This window comes from Camelus bactrianus, chromosome 3, assembly GCF_048773025.1.
Source record: "Camelus bactrianus isolate YW-2024 breed Bactrian camel chromosome 3, ASM4877302v1, whole genome shotgun sequence".
In the NCBI taxonomy this organism is placed as follows: domain Eukaryota; kingdom Metazoa; phylum Chordata; class Mammalia; order Artiodactyla; family Camelidae; genus Camelus; species Camelus bactrianus.
The window spans coordinates 37,712,725-37,729,519 of record NC_133541.1 but is presented as its reverse complement, the minus strand read 5'-3'; the positions used below and the strand labels follow the sequence as shown (position 1 = coordinate 37,729,519).

Genomic DNA, 16,795 nt, shown 5'->3' with positions numbered 1-16,795 from the left:
CTTAAATAAAACTATAAATGTTTTTAAATAGGAGAAAAAGAGAAAAGAAAAAAAAGAGTAACCATGGCGGGGGGAGGGTGGCGGGAAATGGGGATTGTCAGTCTGATTAAAAAACAAAACCTAACTATATGCTATCTGGAAGAAACTTACTTTAAATATAAGGATATACCATGCAGACACTAAACGTAAGAAAGGTAGAGTGTTTATTTTAATATCAGACAAAGTAGACTTCAGAACAAGGAGTATAGCCATAGATAAAGAGGGATGTTATATGATGATCTTTAGGGATCAATTCATCAAGAAGACATAATAATCTTAAAAACGTGTGCACCCAATGACAGAGTTTCCAAGAAAATGAAACAGCAGCTGTCAAAACTGCAAGAAGTAGACAAATCTATGATTATAATTAGAGATTTCATCACCCCTCCCTTAACAACTGATAGAAGAAATAGAAAATAAGGATATAGAAGACGTGAAAAACACTGTCAATCTACTTGCTCTAATTGGCAGTTATAAAAGTCTTCTCTCAAACAGCAGAATGCACATTCTTTTCAAATGCACAAGAAGCATTTAGCAAGATAGATCATATTCTGATTCATTAAACAAATCACAATAAATTTAAAAGGTCTAAAATCATACCAAGTATGTTTTTTGACCACAGTGAAGTTAGAAATCAATAACAGAAAGAAATTTGGGAAATTGACAAATATGTGGAAACTAAACAAAATACTTCTAAATAATGAGTCAAGGAAGAAATCACAAGAAAAATTGGAAATCACTTTGAGATTACTGAAAGAAGATGCAACATGCTAAAATATATGGGGTATAGCTAAAACAGTGCTTAAAGGGAAATTTATAGCTGTAAGCACCTACATTAAAAAAGAAGAAACCTCAAATCAGTAATCTAACCTTCTAACTTAAGATACTGGAAAAAGAAGAGCAATTTATAGTCAATTTCTGATGTACAGCACAATACTTCAGTCACACATGAACATACATATATTTGTTTTCATATTTTTCACCATATGTTACTATAGATATTGAATATAGTTCCCTGTGCTATGCAGTATGAACTTGTTGTTTATCTATTTTATATATGTTTGTATCTGCAAATCTCAAACTCCCAACTTATTCCTTCCCATCCCCTTCCCACCCCATTTTCATCTTTATTGTTATCTGGTAACACACACCTGGCATATTACCTGTGAATGGTGTTGCAATTGAGTAAACCTGGATTTTCCAAACTTCCTAACTTGGTAACCTTCTAATTTAATTCTCTTCATGTGTAAAAATAGTATTATTTGGTACCTTCCTTTCAAGGTTTTAATCCTAATTAAATATTATAAAACAGGAGAAGTGTTTAACCTGCTGTGATGTATAGTAGGGGCTTGAAATTTTTAGCTCTTCTACCTCTCTTACCCTTGCTTTCCTGACATTTACAGACTGTGGATCTTTATGTTAACAGGAGAAGATATCCTCCCCTTCAGATTCTTTCTAGTGCCTTTAAACTTGTTTTGAAATGAAACATATTAACTCTTCTCCAAAATTTCTTCCCTTGATAGTAATAAATTAGATTCCCAGAAATACACATAACTGAATCACATCAATTCTTTCTTTCATTCTCTCATCACTACACTGGATTTTAATGTTAAAAGTGGCTTTTTACCAAGGGTTCATGGTAGTACAAGAAAGCCATGTACAGTGTTGCTTCATTGTTTTGTAAGAACTGTAATTGGGATATTCTTTGTTAGATTGTTCAACATCCTTTATATAAAGATTGTGAGACAATTTTCTGTGTTCAAGTCTAAGAAAATTTCTCTTAATGAACTCATTATTTGGCAATAAGGATCATATAACTATTCTTGTTTCTGTTTTTGCCATAACTTTTGGAAAACTTAAAGATTAGGTTTTCTTATTTTCTGTGACTTTTCTTAGGCAAAATGTATTTTCATAGTTTTTTTCTTTCTCTGTATCCCTCACACTTTAGATTTGATTTTTATCCTGGAAATGTTTAGTCTTATTGTGCTTATACTTTTGTCATAAACAGATTTAAGTCTTCTGAAGGAATATAAAGAAAAATCTTACTTATCCTAAATAAACATTTGGAACTTTACTATGTAGAGGGAAAATTGAAGATATACTTTATGGCCTTTATTTTTAAATCCCTTTCTCTTCACAAATTTCCTGACTCATTGCCACTTGAACTAAGCTGCCTACCACAAGTTTTAGGAAGTTTAAAGATATGTGGAAGGAGGAAGCACTGTTTAAACTACTCTTCATAAATTTTTACAAAGAAATAAAACACTTTAATTCTCAATGTTTCTGATGTTTTAAATTAGTATACTAAATTAATATTAGTTTTACTATTTTTTTCATTGCCTTATACATTTGTAACTGACAGTGAGAGGGTTTTTAATGTTTTGACAAAAATTGTCAAACATCATGGAACAATCTTAACTTTTCCCATCGATTATTATGATTGCACTGCACGGTCACTTTTTTTTTTTAACAACTGATAATCAATTTATTAAAGCATCTGCAGTGGTGACTGCAGCTGCTCAATACTGATGGAAGTAATGCTGCTTAACAGCATCTGAAGGACTGTGCAAGTCAATGAATCGCTTATGGACCCTCAATCCAGAACCAACTTGGAAAATCTTAGAGTCTTAGAAAACCATCACCTCAAGGAGTTTTTCTTGTAGTGACTCTCAGAGTCTTGGTTGGCATCTGAACTGGTCCTTTCACTTTTAGATTCTTTTCCTGTGTGCCCTTCTCCAGGGATTTTATGTTGTGGCTGGTTAGTAATTCTCATTCAGTGAGGTTTCACAGGTGTCTTCCCAGTACCTGCAAGCTTTGGCTGCAGTGCAGCTTCCTGACTGACTTATTACTGAGATAGCAAACAGTGGTGCGGCAGGAGCAGGAACAAGTCATCCCCAGCTGTGCTGTACCTGTGAAGGCATTTTCCTCTAAAAGGTGTCCAGGCACTTTCACAGTCTCATACTTCATGAAAAGAGAGGGCTGTCTATTCTTAACTTTGCTTCTGAAAATTCTTAAGTAGAATTGCTTTTCTGGAAATTCACATCAGTTTATCTGGAGGTGTGCATTCCTCATTGTGAGAAGCTCAGGACTGGATAGAGAGCTGAGAATTTCATGGTCCCCCAAGGACGTAGGAAGAGTCCTGCCTTTCTTCCTAGAACATTCAGTGGGCCTTGAAATCTGTATTTCATATGTAAATACCATAAAATGTGTTCTCATTTCTACTCAGTTTTAGGACTAGCACTTTGTAGAATTAGTATGTGAGATTCAGCTAATAAAATTTGACTCAGCTTTTGTCACTTGCGGAAAATATTTTTTAAGAAGACTTAAAAGTTTAAATGGATGATGTTTTCTTACTGTCTTAATTGAAACTAGTATATGAAGTGTAGCCCAGCTTTCAGAAACTCAGTTATACTTCATGTTAATTGCTTAAAATATTAATAATTAACGATAAGCTAACATTTATGATGCGCCATGTGTCATCAAAATTCTAAACACTTTAAATACTTGTAAATATTTACAGTTTCCTTTTGATTATACTGAATTGGCTTATATATTTGCATAAACTAAGCTAAATAGGTACTATATTCTGAGAAAAACGTTGTCATTTGATTAGTTTAATGATTATACTTTCAAGCAGGTTTCAGTAACTAATTTGACTCATAAGGTTCTTGTTAATATTGTGATACAATTTTTTTTGATGTTTAAGTCAGAAAATGTAAAGATTGTCTGGAACTCTTGATTCTTAATGTTGATATTGTGTTAGTCATTCAGAGATCAGTTTTTAAAAAGTTTGAAAATAGAAAAGAAGATGAAAGAATAGAAAGGACTTCATTCTCTTTTATAAAAAGTGTAATTGGATCTAAAGATGTTTGTGAAGGACAGGGAGGCTCCTATCCTAAACAGATATGGTAATCAAATTTTCCAGGTTTTCCAATTTTCACTTAATTTCATGGATTTTTTTCCCACTAAACATAATTTTTATATGTATAACTAAATGAGATATAATTTCTATTTTTCAGTAAGGCATATCTTCACCAAAAAAAAAAAAAGTAGAGTTGAAGATCATCCAACTCATTCCTTATCATCAGAATATATAGTCTTATAACCACCCTGGATATGTGGACTAACCTCCTGGTGTTTCCTTGTCATGTTTGAATCAGAACCTATACAGTGTTTTTTGTTTGTTTGTTTTGATTTGCCTATCTTTATTTAGTTTTATACCCTGCTTAGTTCTTTAAAAATGATTTGAGATGCCTTATATATTAATTTATTTACTTTTTGCTTCTTATGAATCTGTGTAGTTTGTTTAACTATACATCAGCAGAAGTTTTTATGTAAATGTTTGGGGTAGGTCTGTCATCTTTTTCGTAAATGCACCACTGGATGGTATTTTCACTATCAGCAGTCTGTGGAACAGAGTAGAAATCATATTTGAGAAGCAGAAGGTGCTCCACATCACCTTGTGCCCCACTGTAAACCCAGTCCTCATTGTGAGTTGCCATTCTTCCTGTCATTAGTTCTCTACTGCCAGCCCTGCCAGCCATTGCTCGTCCGTGAGGCAGAGTAAGTTACCTCGTTAGTGTACAGGGTACTTGGCACATTACTAGCTCATATGGTCACTTGTGTCCATTTTTAAACATTTTTTACTTTGAGCTTTGTTTTCTAAAAGAGTTTTTTTCCACCCGTTTCCATTAAATAGGCTTTTAAGTGGCTATATCTCTAGGCTTAGAATAGTGGTGGCTTTTATTCAAGCCAGAGAATAGCAAAACCCACATGTGTGCATGCTATTCATAGGTGGCATGTTTCCCAGGACCATACTAAACCTCAGCTGCTTTTATATTAAAATACCATTTCTGTTCATTATTTTCTGATGAAAACAGATATGCAACTCTTGACCTAGTTCTTTTGAATGTACATTTGGGCTACTATGAAACAGAATTTTTCTGATTATAGTATTTCTCTAGTATTTTTCTTGCATCTATATGTATGCTTTATTGTATCCTCTGTTACTCACAACTTGTAACCTCTCTTTCATTTTCTTTGCTATTGTTTATTAACTATGACACATATATATTAGAAACTGGTTAGATCTCCATTGCAGTATCTAGGGGCATACAATTTGGAGCCAGAAAGTCTTTGGTTTGAATATTAACTTCCCCAACTATTCACTTTGTAACCATGAGCAAGTCTTGTAACCTTGCTATACTAACTAACATATATAAAATGAAGAAAATTATTGTACTTACATTAAATGAGATAATATATGTAATGTGCTTTGCACAGAGCCTAGTACCTAGAAGCACTTAATATTTGTAGACAACATGGTTATTTTTATCTACATTTACTAAGTTCCTGCTATGTGGCAGATATTGTCCTGGGTATGAAGGATTTAAAGATGGAGAAGACACAGTCTTTGTCCTCAGGGATCTCATAATCTAGTAGTATGGACCAAATTAGATATAGAAAAATTAAAATATCAACATGATAGGAGGACTACTACCTTTGGCTACGTTTTGGGTGTTGAGGGACATTTTCTCTCCAGTTGAGATCCTCATACCATGAATATAGATTCTTCTATAATAAAAATTAATGACAATTACAATATAGGGTAACAGATGCTATATTTCAGATATGTATACAGTGCTATAAGAACAGGGAAGCAAGAGGGGAAAACTCTCTTATAGGGAAGGCCCTGCATCTTAGCCTTTTTGTCTTCATCAGATTTTCCCCAGAGTTTGCTGAGGTACACATCTTTGCAGGAAGCCTAACCAAAATAATGTGCAATCTCCATAATCCAGGTTCCTGTAGTTTCATAGGCATATCCACTGTCTAATTTAGGGATGGAAATCCCTGGTTTGTTTTCAAGCTGATTGTCAACTTAGACCTGACCTTTGAATTTCTCATAGTTTGTTACTTGCTTTTTAAGTCAATTTATCAACACTAAAGTTTATAACTCTCTACTATTGCTTTAGCCTGTTTAAGAAGAAGTGTTTTCCCCAAAATCAGAAATGTTCCCTAATATCAAATGTCTGTTGTGTGTGTGTGTGTGTGTGTGTGTGTGTGTGTGGTATCAAACTAAAGCAAAATGTGTATAATTTTTTTCTTGTCTGTTTTCTTAGCTTTCAAAGTAATTTGTGTTTAAAATGAAAAATGAATAGGGTTATTCCCATAATTTAGTTGTGCTGAATTGTTTGGCCATAACTTTAGTGGTGATGGAAACCAGATTTATGAGTTGCGGGATCTGTTCTGTTTGGATCTGACAGCTGGCTGCATTAAATATCTTGGAGCTTTTTCCTTTGCATGGGGATGGGAGGATGGGAGGTTGGGAGGATGGGAACAGCAGTGAAGAAAGCAGTCCACTTTATTTAATGTTCTGCATTTGTTTACTGGTTCCAGTCATAACATTGTGCAGCTGTTTGAACAGCTGCCTTTTGATTTCCTTTTGTTTACTATTTAGGTTTATTAAGCTTGTCTTTAATACCTGCTTACTGTCTGGTCTTTAACTAACTTTCCCTCTTAATTAAATATATTTTAATGTATACCAGTCTCTTTTGGTCTAGGCATGCTTTGATGATTTAACAAGTTAATTTACTAAAAGAAAATTTTTAATTCTGTAGGTCATACAGAAATTGGCTTATTCTTGCTTTCTTGTTGTCCCTTAGCTTTATTATTTTAGTATTTAGTATTTGTTTATTTTTTTACTGTCCTGGAGTACATAGACTAAGCTACCTGTTGGTAGACTTAGGAAGTTAACATAAACGGTGATTTAACATGATTGAAATTCTGACTTAATTTCAAAAGGTGTTAAAAAAAAATGGTCAGACTAGTTGTAAAGTATGTGAATTTTGTTTTAACTGCTTTCCCTGAACAGACTGGATACCTCAGAGGTATTACACAGGCACATACACACATAAAGGTCAAAAAGATATATCTTCTATTTTTTTGGTCAGTCTTACTAGTTAGCCTATTCAGGCATACTTACTAAAAATTTCTTCAACATTGTGGGAATTTTATTATCTTTTTGCAGGTGAGGGACTTGTCCATTGCTTATATGCTGGTGACATTAACTTATCTCTATATTGGAATCTTGGTTTTTGCTTCATTTCCTTCGCCACCATTATCCAAAGATTGTATAGAGCAGGTAAGGCACTGAGTACCCTCTCTTTGTGATTGTTTATACTTTCATATCTGCAGAGCAAGCAAATACGATACAGTAGCAAAATATAATACCAGACCGGCCTGGATTTGAATACCATCCCTACTGTTTACTGTACATGTGAGAATTTAGGTACCTTCCTTCTCCCCTCTGCACTTCAGTTTCCTCTTCCATTAAATAGTATAATACATACTCCATAGATGTTTAGATGGACTTCCTGAGAAAACCTACTGCATTCTGGCACCTTGAGGTACTCAAATAAATGATTCCTATTATATGCATAGTATTTTTGTATGTGTGGAGAACTTTTATTAGTTGTAGTCTTGAATTTATAAACCCTCCACAGAGAATATAGTCAATTCTCTTATTTGGATCTGGAAGTGTCCTGAATAAACTGGTGTCTTAGTTCATCAGTCCCTAATAATAAGTCTGACACTCATTTTGGTACAGTGTGGCAGGCAGCAAAACAAAGAAAGACTATTTGTTTAAAAGACAGAGGGAGAGACAGGAAGAATAAAAGAAACATTCTTTTACTAAAAGATTGCCATAAATAACATTTTGTTTGATTTTCCCTGTCATAAACTTAGGAATAGTGTAGTCTCTAGTTTAATGTAACTGAAGAATTTCTTCCCAAAACATAACATTCACAGGTGATTTTCTTTCTAGTCAGAAGAAATTTCTCTAATAAAGTGTAGTAGAGTCTATAATGTGATTTATTACAGATGAGTTATAAAGACTATTTCAGCGTAATAGCATTAATAACATTCTCATCTTTAGAAGAGAAATAGGTTTGAGTTACTGCTATTATGATAGCTTGAAATGTTCTCTTGATTTCCTTGGTTCCAGAAGTTCTTTGGCAGCTAAATGTTTGCTGAAAATTCCCCTGATGTGAACAATCTCATAGAAAGCCCACTCCCTTGGGAATAAGAATATCTGTGGTATTTGTATTTGAAAGGAAAAAAATCTGAGTTGAATAGTTGTTTTTTTTTTAGATGCCAAATGAAAATGGAAAAAAGAGTCATGAAAGGAAATAGAAATAAATCATTTTCTATTTATTAATAGGCTGTACATAATAATGATACTAGGTGATAAGATATAATCTCACCTTGTTCTGTAATCTTTTCTTTGAAAGTGCTGCAGTTCTTAAGAGGAGGAAAAGCAAGAGAACTATTGAAGATGAAATAGCATTGAATTAGCTATTTAAATATATTAAAACAAATTTATTCTTGAACCTTATAGAGCAGGTGGTGAAGGACAAGTTTCTCTTTATTGTCATTTCAGTGTCAAATCAATTGCAGACTGATACTTTTGTAAAATAGAATAAAAATACAGCAATGTCAGATTTCTGTAAGTTTCCAAACACGTTCAATTTCTGTACTTATTGAAGAGTAATTCTTAACAGTTTGTGGACAGTCCACAGACCACAATTTGAGTGGCACCTGTGTTCAAAATAAGCAAAAAAATCCATTTTATAAATTTGTCGATACTGAATTTGATTTGTAACATCACTTTATTGTCTTTCTTGGATTAGAACTTTTTAGACAACTTCCCTAGCAGTGACATCCTGTCCTTCATTGCAAGGATATTCCTGCTGTTCCAGATGATGACTGTATACCCACTCCTAGGCTACTTGGCTCGTGTTCAGCTATTGGGCCATATCTTCGGTGACGTTTATCCTAGGTAAGGGCTCTTCTCTTGACCAGCAAGATGTGCCAAGCAACAAATGACTGGGCAAACAGGTCAGTTTAAAATGTGACTGATCCTTTTGCTATAAAAATTTGCCTAATGAAAATGGTTACTAAGGATAGATTGCTGGTGCTCTTTTCTCAGAAGAGCTTTAAAAATAGAAGCCACTCCCTGTCCAGAATGATTTAAAGTTAATTCCTTCCTGTGTAGTTATGTTGGCTCTGATACCAGTTATATTTATCTTATGATTTAGTTGCTATTAATCTTCTCTTTACCAAGAAGTTAATACTATATATAGTACCTGTGCTGGCTAATAAGAAGCAGCTCTTCTATTTTAATTATTGGTTATTAATATTTATTTGTATATTAACATTCATGCAGTTTTACATAAAAGATAATTGTTTAGGATTGAAGGTGAGATACATAACAAGTTTAAAATTCTTATTTTCTTCTATACCTATTGCTGTAATTTTTGAACTCTGGTTGGTGATGGAGGAGTTGTGAGTCTTTTTGAAAATCTATTCAAAGCTAGCCACCTTCATCCAAGAGAAGTTTCCATATATGGCTTCAGGGTTTCCCTGAAACTTCCTTGTGGACACCTGGTTAACTCCTACTCTTACACTGAATTTATTATAGATTCATTCTAGTTAAAAGTACCTAGTCCTTGTCACTTATTTTATTAGGAATAAATGATTTTAAGTAAATAAAACTTTTGGATAAAATCTGAAAAAAATTACATTTACAGTAACCAGCTAAACAAGTGGTCTTAACCAGTTTGTTTGAAGTGAACTTAGAATCTTTCCCCTTATTAAATAAATGGTTGTAAATATGTAGGTTTAAAAACAAAAACTTTTAAAAGCAAAAATCAGGAGTTACCAGGTCCCTAGCATTGACAACAGCAGCAGCTACAATTCTCACATTGGATTTCAGTAAAAATAAGATTCTTGTGTTTATACCCCATGCTGTATTTACATTCACCAAAATAAAGTATATACAGTGAAGGCAGAGATGTAAAAAATTCTAGGTAAATGCATTATTCCTGTTTTCTGCCACTTTTTTGCATAGTGTTGGCTATTCGAATGCTTTTTCTTCTTATAAAATGTCTGGAATTTCTCTTTGTGTTCACATTACGTTTCTTACCCTACTACCAAGAACATTATCATTTATCCTACAGTTACAAGTACTATACAGACTGCATACTTTGGAGCATACTTTTTGGTTTCAGGACCCCTTTATACTTTTAAAGTTTATTGAGGACCCCCAGGAACTTTAGTTCATGTGGGTTATATCCATCAATATTTAACATATGAAGAATGAATACTGAGAATTCTAGAAATATTTATTAATTTCTTTAAAAAGCAGTAAAACCATTACTTGTTAACATAAATAACACATTTATGAAAAATAACTGTTTCCAAAAAACTTTTTTACATTTACATTTCAAAACTCTTCAATGTCTAATTTACTAGTAGATAATTGGATTCCGCTGTCTTCTGCATTCATTCTGTTGTAATATGTTGTTTTCATTTAAATATATGAAAAAAATCTACCCTTCGATAGACACATAGTTGGAACAAGAAGGAGTACTATTAATAGCCTTTTCAGATAATTGTGGATATTCTTCTTTGATATTATGCCAAACCTTGACAAGTGACAGTTTGTTCAAAGTTAGTTGAATCCAAAACTAAGTTACATTAAAACCCACCGGCCTGCCTTACACTTTGGCTCTTTTACCTCTGCATGATTTTGTAACATCAGGTTTAGTCATTTGGAAAATACTGGTTCACTGAGTTCTATATATCTTCCAATGTTCACACACTTCATTATATAAAGTCAAACCCACATTCATTAATATCACAACCAATTTCAATATAAAAGTCATTAAATATTAGAAAACTGTCCAGCTCTCATGGTAGGAAATACAAGCTCTCCAAAATTCTAATTTTACTTGAAAGCTCAAATTTTATCATTGGCAACACATACTACCAGTTGTTTTCCTTGAAGTGATAAGATCATATCATTCATTTGCAAGGAAATGTCTGTCAAATACCCAAGTCTGAAGAACCATAGTTTGTTTGCCTTTCAAGTAAAAATAGTCTTTGGAAACAACAGCCCAGCTGCACCCCAGCTCAGTTGCACAAGTACTTTTCCTCCAGACAACCACTGTACTTCAGTATGCAGCATATATACTTCACTGTGTACTTCCTGTTTGATCATACAGAATATTAAAAAGATGCATATTCAAAGTATGAGATTTACTCCTTAATCAAGGACAATTTTTAATAAAACTCTTTTTTTATTTTTCTAAGAGTGTTTGACAGTAAAGAATACAGTAGAGAATGCAAATAGGTGCACCTGCCCCTATCCATGCCAAGAGGCAGCGGTTTACCCACCATTGCTTTTGCAAAGCAAGTAATGTTTTGTCTGACTAGAAAATAATTCTTACCTCAGGGCTTCCTGAAAGGGTGTTGGGAACTTCCCCAGGTTTTGTGGTTATACTTTGAGAACCACTGCTTTGGAAAATGCACAAAGTTGTTTCCTTTTACAATACAGAAATAACAAAGGCCCAGCCAATGTCTGAGAGCTCTGAAGCAATTTTAAGGTTGGAGTTTCTGGATAAATAGTAAGATCTGGAAGCCTGAATATCTTTGTAATTCATCGAGATATATTACTAACCACTTATTTGTGTAAAGAATTTTCCTTATTTTTAATTCTTCCTGTAATCTTTATCTGGGATTAATTAACTTCTGATAACTTGGGCTCAAAAGGTTGCTTTGATGTAAAGATTTGGCTTTTAAGAATCATTTTTTGGGAAATGGAATTATTTCTTGAGCATCACATTCCATCTCCATTAAGTTTATTTGCGTCCAAAATTGATTCCCAAACTTTGAATTGTTAACATCTAGTTCAAGTATTTAGTAGATAGTCTATTCATGGTAAACACCAAATAGCTTTAAATAATTGAATTGGAAAAATAAAAACCTGCCCATTTTACCTTTTCTTTAACATAATTTATTATTCTAATTGTAAAAGTAAAACAAACACTTCACAAAGAAATATTGTAAAACATATAAAATTTGTTAAATATAGAAAAGAAGAAAAATTACTCCAAATCCCAAACTGTAACACAATCACTGCCTTCTCAGTATATTTCCTTTTGATATTTTTTCAAATGTTTTCAGATTTCCTTATGTAGTAAAAAATCTGGCTTGCTTTTCCCCAAGTTGCCTAGATGGATTTTACCATCCAGGTAACAGTTATTATTTATTTTTAATAATTTTTTCATATATTCCATTAAGTAAATTATTACCCTGCTGTATATAGGATGCTTCTGTCTTTTCACAAGTATCTGTTCATAACTTTTTCTTCTAATTATTTTCTTAAGATAGTCCATCCAAAAAGAATTATGGATCAAAGAATGTGAACCCTGATACACACTACCAGTTTGCTCTTACAAAACTTAACCTATTTATATAATTGCACAAAAGGGCCAGTATCACTGTCCCATCACCAGTGTTGAGTACTATCGTTGCTTTCTATTTATGCTGTAATTTTATTGTCAAGTTTAAGACATTCTTATTTTAAAGATGATAATAATGAATTTTATTCTCATATTAATTGTTATAATCTGCCTGTTTTTACACTTTTTCTTTCCTCCAAACTCTCTTCTCAACTTTTAGCATTTTCCACGTGCTGATTCTTAATCTAGTTATTGTGGGGGCTGGAGTGATCATGTCCTGTTTCTACCCAAACATAGGAGGAATCATAAGGTACTGCCTGTAAGAGAACTTTGCCGCTTCATGTATTGGTCTTGATTTTTATGCTTTTCCTGTTGTTGTTGTTGTTGTTGTTGTTGTTGTTGTTGTTGTTGTTGTTGTTGTTGTTGTTGTTGTTTTGATTTAATTATATGAAATTCCTGTATTTAAAACAGCTAACACTCAAATATAGTTCCCTGGTATCACTTAAGATGTTTATTATCTTCCATTTCTGCTTATTCCTGACTCCAGAAGCCCTGTTAACCCTTAGCCTTAGGCACCTTTCCCTTTCTCTTATTCTTTTTCTCATAATTTTCTACTGTATTCCTGTTTATCCAAAATAAAGTTGTTTGGTTTTTTTTTCTTTTTTTTTTAGTGGAGGTCCTAGGGATTGAACCCAGGACCTTGTCCATGCTAAGCATGCACTCTATCACTGAACTATACCTGCCCCAGAAATAAAGTTATTTTTAATATATAACTTCTTGGGGTACCTGGGAGTTCTCTTATATGTCAAGACTACATCCTAACTTTTTTAATCCATTTCTACTCAAGAACATATTTCAGTGTCAATTGTAGTGAGAAAGTAAGAGTTTAGATCCCAGATGGCTCTTTCCTTAATATCCTTTCTCTAAATACACTGTGATAGGTTGAGAAGATTGAGGATAAAATTGTGACCTCAGATTCTCATGGAAGACTGAGATTTAGAATGATCTGCTTTCTCTTCCTTAACCTGTAGAAAGCAGGGCTGAGTTACTTTCCTGAAGACCCTTACCTAAGAAAGGAGCAAGAAATAAAAGGGGAGACTCTCAGCCTGATGCTTATTGAATATAGTGGATTTACAAGTTCCTATTAAGCTGTTTGTGCAGGTTCCTCAGTCAGTTATGTGTTTAGGTATTTTTATTATCCTTGATAATTATGCTGAATGCCAAGGAGGCACTCATCTGTTCTCAGTCTTAAGCAGATGTTAGCAGTCCTTCAGAAACTCAAGATGTATAATTAAGTTTATAAAAGATCAAAGGTAGGAAGCCTGTCTCCAGATGTTTCTGAGGAAGTAGCCATGATCACTGAGATACAGAGAACTATGGAGATTTGAGAGATGAATAAAAACTCCTTGTCAAGCAGATGCTATAAAGATGAACAGGAAATAATATTTCATATTAACTTAGCAAGTAAAATAAGTTTTAAATTCAAATGCTTTATGTCAACAACAACTGAATCAAAAATAATTGTGTTGCAATATCAGACTGAGAAAGGTTTAAATTGTACTGTATTTACCACAATTGTAAATCAGAAGAATGAAAGATGAATATTAACTCAAAACTTTTATTTTGCAGATATTCAGGAGCAGCTTGTGGCCTGGCCTTTGTATTTATATATCCATCTCTCATCTATATAATTTCCCTCTACCAAGAAGAGCGTCTAACATGGCCTAAGTTAATCTTTCACGTTTTTATCATCATTTTAGGCCTGGCTAACCTGATTATTCAGTTTTTTATGTGAAATACTCAACTGTCGTCTCAAGAGCTTTCATGGTATTTTGAACTTTGACAACAGTTCCACATAAATTCACTTGTAAATGCTGTTGTTGCTGTAATTCTAAATGTTTCCTAAGGTAGTTTAAAAACAAGGGAAATAGTGGCCCATTAATAGGTAATTATTATTAGAGTGGGGAAAGGGTAGGAAGAGTGATCTTAATCTCTTTACTTTTTTCATATTCACTGATCTCTTCATTTTACTGTCTTTTCTGAGTAGAAATACGTGCCCCTAGGGAAAAATCATGCTGGGTTTTGCTTTTAGAGATGTGAGGTAGGTGGGTCTATTTTGGCTACAATAAGGATTCTCAGGGTGTCACAGCAACTGTATTGCCAGATCCCATTTGTGTTCTATGTTTCAATGATTCACTTTCATTTTATTACTTATTAGAGCATTTCTGCTGCTTGCCCAAACCTTTACTGTTTGGAACAGTAAACCAAATACCTCATTTTAAAACAGAAGTATCCATGACATCAGTGTTAGTGAAGTGAATTCTTACGTGAGTCCTTAATCTCTATTTTTAAAAGAGAGAAGAAAAAGCAATGTCAGTATAGGCCCCATGGTCATGAAATTTATACAAAATAAAGGAACTAGGAGAGTCTGTTGCTATCTGGCTCCTCTTTTGTTTCTAATCCAGTACCAGTTCCCCCAGCCAGATTTTGCATAGGAACAATTATGATTGTCCCCCTAGACCCACGGGGCTCTTTTGCTTCTTGGATCCCTGAGGATTGCATAGGATATGATAACAGGCCAATGGAGAAGAGTGTAGGAAGCATGGCAGAGAGGGATGTTTGAGGCCCTACAGGTAATGGAGAGGGGCCAGAAAGAGTGAAGCCTCCTTTACAGTGTCTTCTTTGGGGGGTGACAGTGATTTCTTTAACACAAGAAAGGATTAACTCTGTCTGAAGTATGATGTCCAGAAGGACACCCCTCTTAGCTTACTGCTATAACTGGCAGGGTAGAGGATTAAATCTCCATTAAAAAAACTACTTGAGTCTGAGAAGAGGATTAGGGAATCAGAATTTTTGGAATTAAGACTCTCCTCTTTTTCTTTCAAACCAAAAGCCACACCAAAATCCAAATCCATGTCTTCCATGTAATACAGCTTCCATGCTCAGCTGGAAAAGTTAGATTTCTCTAATTTTCTGCTAATGTTAAACAGTGTCTTGTGTTAATACACATCCCAAGATAGTGTGTATATTTGCGTTATTTCCTTCCTTTGAGAAAGATAGGTGAAATGGTTTTCAAACCTAGTAAAGTGCCACAGATTCAGGACCAGCAGATATTTCTTTTAGCAGAGCTTTCTGTCTAGTCCATAAACCCATACCTATTTTTGATGAACTCTATTACCTAAAGCTCTTTTTTTTTAAATCTCACTAGGAAGATTCTCAAGCGTACACAAAAATAGAGAAAATAATATAATAAACCCCCCATATTCATCCCCTAGATTTAGTAATTATGAGACTTTGCCACATTGCTCACCTATCCCCCTTTTTTTCTTTTCCACTGAAATATTTTGAAGTCAGTCTTGGACATTATGTCATTTCATCTGTACAAATCTTAATATGTACTAATAGCCTCTTGAACTTAGTTATGTTTATTGAGAGAGACAGTCTTGGAAGTTCTTTGTTGTTGTTAGCAGAAGTGGCTGGTTAATTATAAAATTCTGCATTTGGTGTCCAGATTCCTGGGTTAACCTCTCAGAACAGGAGTATAAGCATGGAGAAGGTGTGTCTCTGTGCTTGGGGGCCTCTGAATCTTTATGACTTGAGAGTTTTGTTCAGTTAGAGATACAGGAATCGAAAGCTAGACCTTGAGAGATGGTATAGGCTTAATCCCTGTTTATCCCTAGTTGCCTCCCGTGTCTTTAAAAGCTTCAGAGACAGAATTTTCATTGCCTTTTTTCAATGATATACTTGAATATTTTAACACATGGAAAAATGATTTCATATATTTTTGCCCGTTTAATGATCAAAGTGAGTATGACAATGAATGTATTATTTATTAAACTAAAAAGCAACATGGATAATTGCTTTTTGTTTTCTTTAAAAGACTTGATAATTCAGAACTTCTAGAATCCTCTGTTAGACTTATGATGACTTTGCCTTCTTAGGTTTCTTCTCACAGAACTAACTCCTTTGGCCTGTTATTTTGCTTGGTTGGAAAACTCTGAATGTGTGTTTCCTGGCTCACACGTTAGAATGATGAGATAAGAATTCATTCCGATCACATTACAGTTAACTTTATACTTTCTCTACTGTCATCTCTTTGAATTTTCTAATTAAATTTCTTTTACTTTTTGCTCTGACATGGTTAATCTTAGTTTCTTTGAATTTAGTTTATTTAATGCACAACTGAGGATGTGACAAAATTTAAAATGGTTTGTTTAAAGAGCTCTTCCTTGGAAAGGCTCTGGATGAATATGTGGTATGATAACACTAAGCCAGAAAGGCAAAGAAATATGCTTTGACATTCAACACCTGTGAATGATCATCCAAAATCAGTTTCATCATCACACCCAGAAAATGTATTTGAGTAAACAATAAATTTATCCACAAAAAGGGACTGTATTAAAGGGAAATTTTCATTTTATTTACATTGAATATATTTTGCAAATACAATACAG

The 16,795-nt window shown here is 33.7% G+C and overlaps 1 protein-coding gene across 5 annotated transcripts in view; it reads left to right on the top strand.

Moving 5' to 3' along the window:
* The window catches only part of SLC38A9 (solute carrier family 38 member 9), an 81,759-nt gene extending 65,282 nt beyond the window's left edge, over window positions 1-16,477 (top strand). For 4 of the 5 annotated variants that reach the window (XM_010966281.3, XM_074358462.1, XM_074358454.1 and 1 more), the window contains 4 exons: window positions 7,067-7,180; window positions 8,727-8,875; window positions 12,562-12,651; window positions 13,971-16,477. In XM_010966281.3, the coding sequence (XP_010964583.3) occupies window positions 7,067-7,180; window positions 8,727-8,875; window positions 12,562-12,651; window positions 13,971-14,136 (519 nt within the window). In that variant the 3' untranslated portion in view covers window positions 14,137-16,477. Of the gene's footprint in view, window positions 1-7,066; window positions 7,181-8,726; window positions 8,935-12,561; window positions 12,652-13,970 lie in introns of all 5 variants that reach the window. The other variant, XR_012504287.1, reaches the window with a different exon arrangement.
* Window positions 16,478-16,795: the final 318 nt, after the last annotated feature.